At 38.5% G+C, this 15,451-nt stretch overlaps 1 protein-coding gene across 2 annotated transcripts in view; it reads left to right on the forward strand.

The window, feature by feature from the left end:
* Window positions 1–972: 972 nt before the first annotated feature.
* The window catches only part of LOC126267326 (uncharacterized), a 138,099-nt gene continuing 123,620 nt past the window's right edge, over window positions 973–15,451 (forward strand). For both annotated transcript variants that reach the window (XM_049972428.1, XM_049972429.1), the window contains exon 1: window positions 973–1,150. In XM_049972428.1, the coding sequence (XP_049828385.1) occupies window positions 1,039–1,150 (112 nt within the window). In that variant the 5' untranslated portion in view covers window positions 973–1,038. The remainder of the gene's footprint in view (window positions 1,151–15,451) is intronic.

The following is a 15,451-nucleotide window of genomic DNA, read 5'->3' on the forward strand; positions in this document are numbered from 1 at the left end:
GGCAGGGCGAACCTGTTTTGTTTTATATTACCTCGTGTTCCATTTCCTAGCACATTGACACTCCAATTTCATCTTCAATTGTGCTCCTGCTTGGTTTTGGCGTTTCTTGATCACTAAGAAAGCCAAGCAGATCAAAATATCATAACGTTGCTGTTATACTTGATCTACTCGATCTAGATTTCTGAACTTTGGATAACTCTTTTCGGTAAACAGTTGGCTGACAGACTTAATTTACTTGACTTGCCTTCATGAACTCATCCTTCAGGACAACGTAAATAGCTTCACATGTGTTGGGTATTATTTTACTCAACGCTTGTTTCGATATTGTAGTTGAAAATTCCAAATCCTTGTAGCTCCTTTCTGTTGCTAGGAATCTTTATGTTACCGCCAGCCGTTCATGAGGGCAAATTGTCCTTCTCATACAAGTATTTTTTCTCATAATATGAGAGGTTACAAGCTTTAAGAGATAATTATAAGTTTCGACATCCATCCGCAATTAATTTCGCCAGTTCGCAACTATTTTTTTTTATTTTTGATTACCGTTTCTCTGTTTGCCGAGACATCAACCGTCCGCAATTTTTCAATTAGAGCATTGTAGACTGCTGTCTTTTCGTCTCGGCCACAATATTCTTTACTTTTAATCTTCCACAAACATGGGTGGTTTCTATATATTTCAATGAATTCACTTACAAACTCTCGAGAACACTGACTAGTATCGGCCATTTTAATACCATGTGCGCACAAATACAAACACTAGACTGAGGAAACAGCTGTTTCGCGCCAGGTTTGCGGCGATCTACTGTCCACACGCTCCAACTTGTCTGCGCAGATGTGGTTTGAATCCATAGATTTGTGAGGTTTCGCTCAAACCTCCAACTTCCAGGTTTGCACACACCTCATGTTGGTGCAAATCTTCTGTACACACGCAACGATCTGTCTGCGCAAATGTTATGTGCGCAGACAGATCGTTGCGTGTGGACGGGCCTTAACAGATGACTGTCAAATTTGGTTGGCTGTTGGTATTAGTACGGAATTTTTATGAATTTTTCTCGAATATTTGGGAAAATGGGTAAATTTTATGAATTGAAACCAATAAAATTAGGATGTGAAGTTAGAGGCATAGACCTGAAGACAGAAAACAGGCAAGAGGGTGAATATTAACTTGTATTGCTGTGTTTAGTTTTCTTTGCTTTTCATACGATTTCATGTCGTATATTTCGTTAAAGATCATTTGTTCAGTGTTATCGAAAAAATAAAACGTATGTAAGCAGCATCCGTATGCATATTTTGTGCAAAGAACAAGTTACCACTGCCAGACTTTCTGCTTTCACATTCGTTGGCTTCGCCAACTCGGAACCACATTATCACCTTACAACGTAACCGAGACATTGGGCTGCGCTATGGATCAGTGATTTTTCTTTTATTTCTTTATTTTTTAAATAAAGATTAATTACTTCCTCATTAGACCCTTTGTGAAATGATTCGAGATATACGTGCCCGAGGAATTTAAGAACAAATGCCAAATGTGTGAACCACATCAACATGCAATACAGGCGTATTAAGGGATAAATTGTGGGCTGGAGGGAGTGGAGCGGAGGATAGAAGCTTGAGGGAAGATAGGTTTTTTGGATTTTGCTCATGCAGTTCCTCCTTTGAAAACTTGCAAACTGAAGAGTTAGCTGGCAGTTCCCCACTCTTTCTACCACATTATGTCACAAAAAGCAATTTTAGGGTGTCACAGTGTGCCTTAAGAAACACTGGTGATGATGTAGTGCACAGACACAGCCTGAGGAGTTGGGGCCATTTATTTTCCACAATGTCTGTTGACACTGTGTGGGATACAGATATGAATTACTAACACATGTGGACACAATCTACACAAATCTCTGCACACTGTTCTATACTGTTAGAGGGGAAATTGATTTTTAGTCATACTGTATGGCAGCTGTAGTGTTCTGAGAAAGGCAGTGTCTCCCCACTATGAGTACTGCTTCCTTTTTAGTTTACAGACAAACTGTACTTTCTCAGCATTTCCTATCCATTTCTCCTGCGTAGACGAAATAACTTCACTGGGCCCATGTTTATACAGTGAGATTATTTTCAATTTATTGAGCATTTATTTGAGTTAGCCTAAGTGAAATTTTGTGTAAAAGAACTCAACAGCTGAAGCAGTCAGCTGTCTAGCACACTGAAGAGCCTGTGCCAAGTGTAACATTCTACCAATATGTATTCGACAATGTTTGATTCATTGCCTCCAGTCAACATCTGGAATGCTTTTCACGCCACGAGTGGAATCAAATGCATGACCCCTGCCTTAGCTCTCCCACTGCCTGAAGCAGCCCAGTGGTTTAAATTGACTACCACTGCAACAGGTCAGTGGGTGTTGTGGATATTTCAACATCAGTTAAGCAGTGTTTTACAGCAGCTTACTGCTCTATACTTGAAAATCATCAGTCCAATTCCTATCAGACATATTCACCCCCATGTTGCAAGATGTAGTGTGAATGTGTGGTAAAAGGCTCCACTCAGTGCATGAATGGAAGAGATTTATGCAGTCTACTCATAACACAATTACTGGTGAGAGAAGTGCAATAATTTTCTGATCATTTATTAATTTGCCACCAGGAGACTATGGCATGGTTATGGCTTTACAATATGCTGTCAACGGTAGACAGCAGTAAGGGGTGCTGCATTTTCCAATCTGCCAACACTACGTAGGTCACGGACGTAATGTGCAAATTTCTTACTTTTTAGCCAGTGTTTATAGGCATCTATAAAAGCTCAGTTAACAAAGTAAAAATAACTCTAGTATATAAACGCTCACTCAGTGAAAGTATTTTGCCTATTCACACAATTAAACTAGACAGGAAATGCTGGGGAGATAGAGTCAGTCTGTAAAATGCAAACAGAGCAGCAGTCATGGTACGAGCTTTTGCCAGTCATGGAAAAACACTGCAACTACCATACGGGATGACTAAGAATCAAGAGCCCTCTAGCTGTGTACAACAGTGTGCAGAGATTTGCATAGAATCTGCCAATGTGTGTTTCTTGAGTTAGTATTATTAGTAACTTGTATCTGTATTCCACTTAGTGTTAATGTACTGTGTGGAAAATACCCCCCCCCTCCCCCCCCCCCCCCCCCCGCCACCTCGCCTGATCCTCCCACCCCATACCCGTACTTCCCCCTCACAGGTGTGTGTGCCTACTGTATTGCTAGTGATTCATATGAAGTATTGCAGAAGAGTTGGTATAACTTTGTGAAACACTGTCATTGCTTCTTGTGCTGTTTGGTTTGCCGAACTATGGAGGAGGAAAGTGCATGACCACAATACAGTGACCTATCTTCCCTCAGGTATCTACCCCTCAACCTATCTCCACTGTATTATGCCCCTGGTACACAATTTATTCCTCAATAGAGTTCTACCAAACTTAGCTGTCGTATGCACATCTAATACTTGTTCTTAACTTGCTTCATTTAACAATAACATTAATTTTGTGCTATTAAAACACTATTGTTAACAATGTTTGATTTTTTCCAACCATTGCAATGTGGAAACTGTTAGGCATTGAGAGAAAATGAATGGGGCCTTTAAAGTGGTTTAATTTTGTACTGGGTAGTACTTTTACTAGAAGCTGCAGATATTGAGTTATCCAAGAAAAGCAAAAGCAAATGATCTTTAAATGCACCACACCCATTCTCACACCCAACTGGCCATGATTTTTAATTTGTTGTTTGTGTTACTACCGCAATACAAAAATTTGTGACTACACAATTTTTCCCTCCTGTCTCACCTTTTTTCTTCTTCGTTGATTGAGCTATTAAGATAGCCAATGCTTGATTTGTGATTGCAAAAGCCCAAGATTTTGAGATTTGGTATGTTGTTGTTGTTGTTGCTGTGGTCTTCAGTCCTGAGACTGGTTTGATGCAGCCCTCCATGCTACTCTGTCCTGTGCAAGCTTCTACATATAGATCTATTGCATCCTACATCCTTCTGAATCTGCTTAGTGTATTCATCTCTTGGTCTCCCTCTATGATTTTTACCCTCCACACTGCCCTCCAATACTAAATTGGTGATCCCTTGATGCCTCAGAACATGTCTTACCAACCGATCCCTTTCTACTAGTCAGGTTGTGCCACAAACTCCTCTTGTCTCCAATTCTATTCAGTACCTCCTCATTAGTTATGTGATCTACCCATTTAATCTTCAGCGTTCTTCTGTAGCACCACATTTCAAAATCTTCTATTCTCTTCTTGTCCAAACTATTTATTGTCCATGTTTCACTTCCATACATGGCTACACTCCATACAAATACTTTCAGAAATGACTTCATGACACTTAAATCTATACTCGATGTTAACAAATTTCTCTTCTACAGAAACGCTATCCTTGGCATTGCCAATCTACATTTTATATCCTCTCTACTTCGACCATCATCAGTTAGTTTGCTCCCCAGATAGCAAAACTCCTTTACTACTTTAAGTGTCTCATTTCCTAATCTAATTGCCTAGCATCACCCGACTTAATTCGACTACATTCCATTATCCACGTTTTGCTTTTGTTGATGTTCATCTTATATCTTCCTTTCAAGACACTGTCCATTGCGTTCAACTGCTCTTCCAAGTACTTTGTTGTCTCTGACAGAATTACATCATCGATGAACCTCAAAGTTTTTATTTCTTCTCCATGGATTTTAATACCTACTTTAAATTTTTCTTTTGTTTCCTTTACTGCTTGCTCAATATACAAATTGAATAACATCGGAGAGAGGCTACAACCCTGTCTCACTCCCTTCCCAACCACTGCTTCCCTTTCATGCCCCTCGACTCTTATAACTGCCATCTGGTTTCTGTACAAATTGTAAATAGCCTTTCGCTCCCTGTATTTTACCCCCGCCACCTTCAGAATTTGAAAGAGAGTATTCAAATCAACATTGTCAAAAGCTTTCTCTAAGTTTACAAATGCTAGAAACATAGGTTTGCCTTTCCTTCTAAGATAAGTCATAAGGTCAGTATTGCCTCATGTGTTCCAATATTTCTAAGGAATCCAAACTGATCTTCCCTGAGGTCGGCTTCTACCAGTTTTTCCATTCGTCTGTAAAGAACTCGCGTTACTATTTTGCACCTGTGACTTATTAAACTGATAGTTCGGTAATTTTCACATCTGTCAACACCTGCTTTCTTTGGGATTGGAATTATTATATTCTTCTTGACATCTGAGGGTATTTCGCCTTTCTCATACATCTTGCTCACCAGATGGTAGATTTTTGTCAGGGCTGGCTCTCCGAGGCTGTCAGTGGTTCTAATGGAATGTTGTCTACTCCTGGGGCCTTGTTTCGACTTGGGTCTTTCAGTGCTCTGTCAAACTCTTCACGCAGTATCATATCTCCCATTTCATCTTCATCTACATTCTCTTCCATTTCCATAATATTGTCCTCAAGTACATCGCCCTTGTATAGACCCCCTATATACTCCTTCCATCTTTCTGCTTTCCCTTCTTTGTTGAGAACTGGGTTTCCATCTGAGCTCTTGATATTCTTACAAGTGTTTCTCTTTTCTCCAAAGATCTCTTTAATTTTTCTGTAGGCGGTATGTATCTTTCCCCTAGTGAGATATGCCTCTACATCCTTACATCTGTCCTCTAGCCATCCCTTCTTAGCCACTTTGCACTTCCGTTCGATCTCATTTTTGGCACACTTGTATTCGTTTTTGCCTGCTTCATTTACTGTATTTTTATATTTTCTCCTTTCATAAATTAAATTCAATATATCTTTTGTTACCAAAGGATTTCTACTAGCCCTCGTCTTTTTACCTACTTGAGCCCCTGCTGCCTTTACTATTTCATCCCTCAAAGCTACCCATTCTTCTTCTACTGTATTTCTTTCCCCCATTCCTTTCGCCGAAACTCTCTACATTGTCTGGTTATGTCAGTTAATCAAGGTCCAATCTCCTTAAATTCCCACCTTTTTGCAGTTTCTTCAGTTTTAATCTACAGTTCATAACCGTTAGATTCTGGTCAGAGTCCACATCAGCCCCTAGAAATGTCTTATAATTTAAAACCTGGTTCCTAAATCTCTGTCTTACCATCATATAATCTATCTGATGCCTTCTAGTATCTCCAGGCTTTTTCCATGTATGCAACCTTCTTTTATCATTCTTGAACCAAGTGTTAGCTATGATTAAGTTATGCTCTGTGCAAAATTCTACCAGACGATTTCCTCTTTCATTTCTTACTCCCTAATCTATATTCACCTACTACTTTTCCTTCTCTTCCTTTTCCTACTATCGAAAACCAGTCCCCCATGACTATTAAATTTTCGTCTCCCTCCACTATCTGAATAATTTCTTTTATCTCATCACACATTTCATCAATCTCTTAGTCATTTGTGGAGGTAGTTGGCATATAAACTTGTACTACTGTAGTAGGTGAGGACGTTGTGTCTATCTTGGCCACAATAATGCATTCACTATATGTTTGTAGTAGCTTATCCACATTCCAATTTTTTTATTCATTATTAAACCTACTCCCGCATTACCCGTATTTGATTTTGTATTTATAACCCTGTATTCACCTGACCAAACGTCTTGTTCCTCTTTCCACCGAAATTCACTTAGTCCCACTATATCTAACTTTAACCTATCCATTTCCCTTTTTAAATTTTCTAACCTACTTGCCCAATTAAGGGATCTGACATTCCACTCACTGATTCATAGAACACCGGTTTTCATTCTTCTGATAACGACGTCCTCTTGAGGAGCCCCTGCCCAGAGATGCGAATGGGGGACTTTTTTACCTCCGGAATATTTTACCCAAGAGGACGCTACCTTCATTTATCCATACAGTAAAGCTCCATGCCCTCGGGAAAAATTACGGCTGTAGTTTCCCCTTGCTTTCAGCCGTTCGCAGTACCAGCACAGCAAGGTCGATTTGGTTAGTGTTACAAGACCAGATCAGTCAGTCATCCTGACTGTTGCCCATGCAACTACTGAAAAGGCAAGGCCGATTTGGTTAGTGTTACAAGACCAGATCAGTCAGTCATCCTGACTGTTGCCCATGCAACTACTGAAAAGGCTGGTGCCCCTGTTCAGGAACCACACATTTGTCTGGCCTCTCAACAGCCCTCCATTGCGGTTGCACCTATGGTCTGTATTGCTGAGGCGTGCTAGCCTCCCAACCATTGGCAAGGTCCCTTGTTCATGGGTGGGATTTGGTATTGGTATGATAGAACTTTTTTTTAACAGTACAACTGTTGTACTCACACATTTAAAATCCTCAGAAAAGTGTTAAAATAACATTTTAAGAAGTGTGAATTTCAATCCCCCCTCTTCCCACTCTGCCGCCCACTACCAGATTGTCATAATACTGATGTCACACTGGAACATCTTTTTTAAGGAAGCAGCTAAATTTCTCTTCACATTTTGAAAAATGGAATAAAAAAGTTTATCATTTTGTTTGAGGGGGAATGCCCATTACAAGACTTCTTTTGTTCAGTAATGTCTACAAGTTTTAACCATTCATTGTGTCTTGTGTATCAGGCTGTGAAACAAAAGCTACATGTATGTGATACGAGTGAAGCCATACCTTAAGAAAGAGGAACAGCGTTTAGTATGAATTAAGTACTCGGTATCAATAATAAAAAAACTCTCCGTAGCAGAATACTATTAAAGCTTACACAGGTTAAGTCTGATGCAGTTAATTTGTCAGTCAATGAAGGAACACCTCATCTCTTTATACTGATATAATATGAAGTACTTGCAGGCAAATCCATGTCTCCATGCAAATATGACTGAAATGAGTTTTTGCTGTATATGAATGTCTAATTATTTCCTGCAGTATGGTCAACACATATGCCCTAAAAAGTAATTTTCAGTTCGTGTAAATGTATTAGGGTTTTCAGTATATGAGCCGACATCTTTAGCACCCATCTGCACGTACAAGAAGAAAAATGGAAAACAAAGTGTAGTGCTGGCAACCAGAGTGCACATAGTGATATGTTCCACACTTAACAAACTATCTAAACAATGTTTAGGTTGAAACTTCCTGGCAGATTAAAACTCTGTGCCCTACCGAGACTTGAACTCAGGACCTTTGCCTTTCGCAGGCAAGTGCTCTACCATCTGAGGTACCGAAGCACGACTCACGCCCGGCCCTGACAGCTTTACTTCTGCCAGTATCTCATCTCCTACCTTCTCAGATGGTAGAGCACTTGCCCGCGAAAGGCAAAGGTCCTGAGTTCGAGTCTCGGTCGGGCATACAGTTTTAATCTGCCAGGAAGTTTCATATCAGAGCACACTCCACTGCAGAGTGAAAATCTCATTCTGGAAACATCCCCCAGGCTGTGGCTAAGCCATGTCTCCGCTGTATCCTTTCTTTCAGGAGTGCTAGTTCTGCAAGGTTTGCAGCTTCTGTAAAGTTTGGAAGGTAGGAGATGAGATACTGGCAGAAGTAAAGCTGTGAGGGCCGGGCGTGAGTCGTGCTTCAGTAGCTCAGATGGCAGAGCACTTGCCCACGAAAGGCAAAGGTCCCGAGTTTGAGTCTCGGTCGGGCAGACGGTTTTAATCTGCCAGGAAGTTTCATATCAGTGCACACTCCGCTGCAGAGTGAAAATCTCATTCTGGAAATGTTTAGGTTCCCACACATATTTTTCATGAGCATGAGCAGTTAGAAGTGGAGCATGTTATTCTGCAGAATTGACATGTTATGCTAAAGAGTGAATGGGGAAGAAGCATTGAGTGAGTAGGAGGAGAAAAAAAGGGTTAAGAGAACTTGAGTAGGTGTGATCTTTTATTTTTAGCTGTCTATCTTGCACCAGCCTCAAACTTGTCATGTAAGCTGCAAGTCTTCTGCTGTTTGTAATGTGTGACACATGTCATAGTAACAATGTGGCCATGCACAGATCCAAGGTAGGATTATATAGAGTTGACGGAAAGGGGGGGGGGGGGGAAGAGATGGAGAGAGAGAGAGAGAGAGAGAGAGAGAGAGAGAGATCATACACCTGTACAAAAAATTAGTAGAAACACTTCTATTTTTGCATAAAAATCTCCAAATTTCAGAGATAACATTCAGGGCCTGTCCATGGAATGGGCCTTTTGCCTGACAGGTAATGTTCCAGCTGGGTAAATAGGCTGGCTGTATGTGCTGGCCACAACAAATCTGACGTGGATTGTGGGTCTACAGGTAGAAAATCAGCAAACCACAGGAAGTTGATCAAGGAAATACAGGGGAAGGACCATGCCCTAAGAAAAACAATATGAGAAGCTTACTTCCTAAACAAAGGTGGAACTGCCTGAAACAGCATTCAACCCATTTAGACACTTACATAACCATAGTCTGCAAACCTGTGTGCATAATCATACTGCTTAGTGACATACTGATGTGGGTGCATGCCTCAGTTTTACATTGTGTTTACAATGAAAATGGCAAAATTGTGAGACTTTGTTGTTGTTATAGTAATTAATCACACGATTCTCAAATTTTTGGATGAATGATTTTCAAAAGTTATAGTTATTTAAATTGCAGTTTATCGGATGTAATTCTAAAGCACCATACTGAGCACTGATGTAATCAAATTGTTTTATTATTATTACTACTATTATTATTATTATTATGAAAAGGATAGTTGCTACTCATCATATAGTGGATATGCTGAGTCACAGATAGGCACAACAAAAAGTTGTCAGTAAATGAGCTTTTGGCCAACAAGGCCTTCGCCAGAGATCCGGTTTTCGAATGACACTGCAATTCTGTCAGACAGCAAAGGATTTGGAAGAGCAGTTGAACAGAATGTACAGTGTCTTGAATTTAGGATATAAGATGAACAACAAAAGCAAAAGAGCAATAATTGAATGTAGTCAAATTAAATCGAGTGGTGCTGAGGAAATTGAATTAGGAAATGAAACATTTAAAGTGGTAGATGAGGTTTGCTATTTAGGCAGTAAAATAATTGATGATGGCCAAAGTAGAGAGGATATAAAATGAAGACTGGCAATGGCAACAAAAGTGTTTTTGAAGAAGAGAAATTTGTTAACATCGAATGTAGATTTAAGTGTTGGAAAGTCTTTCCTGAAAATATTCAAATGGAGTGTAGCTGTGTGTGGAAGTGAAACATGGATGATAGTTACAACTAGAAGAGAATAGAGGATTTTGAAATGTGGTGCTACAGAAGAATGCTGAGTATTAGATGGGTAGATCACATAATTAATGAGGAGATAATGAATAGAATTGGGGAGAAAAGAAATTTGTGGCTCAACCTGACTAAAGGGAGGGATAATTTGTTAGGACACATTCAAAGGATCACCAGTTTGGTACTGGAAGGAAGTGTTTAAGATAAAAATCATGGAGGAGACCAGGAAATGAATACATTAAAAAAAATCAGAAGGTCATATGTTGCAGTAGTTATTTGGAGATGTAGAGGCTTGTGCGGGATACAGTAGCATGGAGAACTGTGTCAAATCACTTTGGACCAAGACCACAACAACAGCAGCAGCAGCAGCAGCAACAACAACAACAGTCAATAGAGATTTAGGTGAGTAAGCGGATGAATGCTGGACATTCAAGACCCATAGAGAATGTTGTGGATTCAATCTGAAAGTGGCTTGATGCAACTCTCCTCGCTAGTCTAGCCTATGCAAGAATCTTGTCATATCCAGAATTACTGCACACTGCATTGATCAGAATCTGTTTGCAGTAGTCAAGCCTTGATCTTCCTCTACAACTTTTATCACCCACACTTTCCTCCATTACCAAATTAGCTATTCATTTAGGTGTGCTCTATCAACTATGTCTTCTTTTAGTCAACATTTACCGTATGTTTCTTTCCTTCCTGATCTGATTCATTAGTTACCTGGTCTATCCATCTAATCTCCAGCATTCACATTAATGTCACATTTCAAAATCTCTGTATTTCAAAAGGCAGTTGTATCATGAATAAAAATTATTAATATACCACAAAGAAGGTTTTGTTTACTGTGCTTTAATTGTGTCATACCATGATTCCGTGTAACTACATCAGTAAACTATAATGAATGGCATTGTTTAGGCTGTCAAGTTGTTATACTGCCACAGTGAGGTCAATACAGTGAGTAATACTGTTATGCTTTCTGGAGCTTTTAGAACTATACCTACAGAAATCTCTACTGTATTAGTTGTTTTATATCATTTAGATTTCCAAGTAAGAAGAAAAGAACTGTAATCTGATGCTAAAGCAAAAACAGTATGGAAAATTATCAGAATTGTTGGAGAACCGGAAATAAATCCAATAGGAATAAAAACGTGATATTTACATGATGGCAACAGAGGTGGAATTTCTCAACCACAGGGAACAGAATTTTTCTGTTTCTGTGTTATATCAATGAGTTGCTTCAAGTAATACATTTGGATTAAGTTTGGGGGGCTGGTTCACTACTTTTCTGGACTTGGTCCACATCCTACATTTCTTAACAGAACTGGTAGGAGTGTCATAATCAGTTGTGTATTTGTTGAAATGGGCTTACCAGACCCTGTCCAAGAGGAATATTACATAGTTAAAGATGATAAGAACAGTAAGGCACATTTATAAGTATGAACTTCTATCAGCATAATTAAAAATGAAAGGGAACTTTAATCCTCTACAGCCATTAACAAAATATAACAGCTTTACACCCTGTATTCTGTTCATAAATATAGCATTCTCTTATTACAAGTCTGATCGTGCTTGTTAGCTGCTTGACCTTGCCACAGCTTAGGCTTTCTTCCTTAGTGTCCAACTTTGGACTCTTAAATAAAAGCAATGGGTTTAACTCCTTGAACACTATTTTAGAATAAATGTAACACTTTTACTAATGGGTTATTCCACGTCAAAGGGGCCAAATTTAAAAAATGTCCCCATTCGACCGTCTCCAAATATAATGAAATTGGGTGTGAAGGTTCTATATGGTCTTGGATGGTTGTATACTACATTTCAGTCCACTGTCTTCAGTGGTTGAATTGTTAGTTGCTTTTATAGAGACCTACTTATCTTCGCATCACATTCAAAGATGCAAATCTGCAAAATTTGCTCGGCTTTTTTAGAAGTTCTAAAAAACATTTGGTCATTTTCTATAATGTACATAGATACCTTTATATGCTGAATCACACCATGGCATAAATTAGCATTTTAGCCACACCTAAATATAGATACAAGGCTCTAAAGTGGCTAAAAAACTCGTAACGCTGTTCTGAGAGCCAAGGTGTGACCGACCACTGTTACTTTTCATATGAACCAGTCACACCAAAGCTTCATAGGGTGATTCCTACTGATGATGCCTATTTGGGGATCAAATTTAACTGATATTGGATGCCTGGATGAAAAGATATGCCTCTGCAGGTGTAGCCGAAATTTTCCAAGTGCAAGTTTTAAGGTATTTTTGGGGGGCAGTATCTTAACTGTGTCTTGTTAAATCCTACTGGAAAGAGCATGCTTGTTTAATTTCTAGGTCTTGCATATTGTTGAGTAAGAATACCTATCAAAGTAGGGAAAATGGATGGTCGAGAAATACAAAAAATTAATAGAATTTGGAGTTGTAAATCAAAAATTATGTAATTGTAGTGTGTTTTGATAGTATAAAATTTGGCTGTGGTTAGGAGAATGTAATTATGCCAGTAAGATTATTTTACATTGCAGAATATAGATATCATAAAAACTCAGAAAATGCGCTTAAGATTATAAAATCTAGATCATCATAATGGAACACTATGTTGCTTTAGACCGTTTTAACCCTACAATACATGGTGGTGCATAAATGCGTTATCACTTGAGTTTCCATCAGCATTATAAAGCAGCAATATTTTCTTAAGGCTCTCTCAGCAGTGATACATTGCTGAATCAGCACTTTCTGTTATTGCTTTCATTATTGGCAGTTTTCACAGTGTCAGGCTGTATTGTTGAGTACTGAATATTTGAATAATCAATAATCATTGTTGTAGCTGCAGGTAAGCACTAAAACAACATGTTTGATACACTAATTTGTATATTTTATATACAAACAAGTCTGAATCTGATATGCTTCAAACCAGCATTCACATGCTTTCAAAATTGCTTGTTATAGGTTAATAAGCTATTGTATAAAACAAAACGAAGAGACCCTTGCATCCTGCTACTTTGGTGGATCAGATGGAGCTGACTGTCATAACTCATCACCATTCTATTATGGTAGAAGTCAACTACAGTCAGTTAAGGAAATGTCATCAATTGACAAGGAGCTTCTATGACATAAGTCTGGGCTTGATTAATCAAGAAGCCTGTAACACCCTTAACCTTTGCAGTGTCTGATATGGTTGAAGTTACTGGTTGATGAAGTTTTTATACCTGGTCAGAAAATTTGTACCAAACGAAGACATGAAGTGGCCCAAAAAGAATCATCCCACCAGGATAAGCAAGCATCATCATCCACTGAAGACATGGATGTTGTTGATGTTTGCTTGACTGCTAATACTTCGTCACCATTAGAGCTTCAACGGATCAGCAAAAGGGATTCAATGGGACATATAAAGTGCAATTTTCTGAAAGCCCAAGGCAGCATTAATAAGGTAATTGCCACAGCTGCTGGTGGAAGACAGGATTTTGGCAACATCTGTGTTGCAGTAAGAATAAATGGGGAAAAGATTCACAAGCAGGAATGCCTGCTGCTCCTTTGTAACCTGAAAGAAATGTTCATTGCTTGTTTAAGCAATACGGAAATCTACTGAGCTTCTCCAAATTTTGTGATCTCAGGCTAAAATGGTGTATTACAGTTGGTGCTTCTGGATTACATTCAGTATGTGTATGTGCAATTCATCAAAATGTCAAACTAATGATGGCTTCAGTAATATCCATCCAAGATGACTACAAGGATTTGATGAAAAAAACGGTATGCAGTTTGGACTCAAAAGATTGTATGCTGCAGCATTGTGAGGAATGTCCAGGAAAAATGCAACTAGAGGCTTTTCTTTTAAAGACTGTGACCGTGTAGAAACAATGGAATACAAGCAGTGGGTCCATACTGACAGACACACATTAGAGACATGTCAAAGAACTGTTGAAGATTTCATGCAGGCACTGATTCTGAAAATCATGGGTTAAGAAGCCATCAGCTTGTGTCAAAAAACACCAAAGTTTATACCTTAGGCAGCTAAAAAGAAATCTTGCAAAAAATGAATTAATTATAGTGATGGATTTTGCTGAGAATTATTCATTATTTGTTCAAGATGCTGTGCAAGGATTTCATTGGAAGAATAGTCAGACCACATTACATCCATTTGCTGTCAATTTTGGGTGCAATTAATGCCAGAGTATTAGCATTTGTGTGATCAGCAACTGTCTCCATCATGATACCACTGCTATTCATGCCTCTCAAATAAAGTTAACAGCATATTTAAAGACAAATATTGAAAACATTAAAAACATTTATTTCTTTAGTGAAGGTTCAACTGCTCAGTATAAGAATTTCAAAAATTTCATTGATTTATGTGTGCACGAAAAGGATTTTGACATCACTGCTGAACGGAATTTTTTTGGAACAAACCATGGCAAATCACCTTGTGTTGGCATCAGGGGAACAGCAAAAAGACTTGCAGCCCTTGCTAGTCTGCAGAGGCCCTTAGATTACCAAATATTGACTCCATATGATTTGTGCAAATTCTGTGATGATAGTATTCCAGGCATAAAGTTTTTATGAAGCAAAAGAAGAAATTGAAAAAATTCACCCTAATCAAGAAACAAAGTTTGCCATGGGACATAAAATATCTGGAACAAGAAAAAAATCATTAATTTAAGCCAATTAGTTGTAATGAGTTCAGAGTAAGCAGAGTTTCCAATGATGCTACAGCATTCACAGTAAATGCTTCGAAGCAGATGAAGAAATTGCAGCAATCTCAATTTCAAGTTTACAAGCAGGACAATATGTTGCATGTATGTATGGCAATTTTTAGTGTGTTGGAAATGAGTGTGAAGTTTCACATGAACAACAAGATGTCCTTATCAGCTTTATGCACTCACACAGTTCTGCTCGTTCCTTCCACTCGTCAACTGCTAAAGACACCTGCTGGATTCCTGAGCAACATGTTTTCATGACTTCAAAAGCATCATCATCATCACCATCATAATCAGGAAGACAATAACAGTTATCCATAATCTGTCCTTGACAAAATTGTAGATCTGTTTAACCAAAACTGGAACTGACTTTTCAGTATTTTTGTTTTGCAAATTTTGTGTGTTGTATTATACTTATTTTTATGGTGTATGTTAAGCTAATATTTGAAACTGATTTATGTCCTGGAATAAAACAAATTAATTATGGGACTTAATGAGCAAAATATTTCACTTTTCAGTCTTCTCGAAGCGCTGAAATAAGAACTTTTGAAGTGAAGTGTATTCTTACTCATCAAAATACAAGATCCAGAAATTAAACATTATAGCTCTGACAACTTAAAACATGCTCTTTCCAGCTGTGGAAAAA

The sequence above is a fragment of the Schistocerca gregaria genome, chromosome 4, assembly GCF_023897955.1.
Source record: "Schistocerca gregaria isolate iqSchGreg1 chromosome 4, iqSchGreg1.2, whole genome shotgun sequence".
In the NCBI taxonomy this organism is placed as follows: domain Eukaryota; kingdom Metazoa; phylum Arthropoda; class Insecta; order Orthoptera; family Acrididae; genus Schistocerca; species Schistocerca gregaria.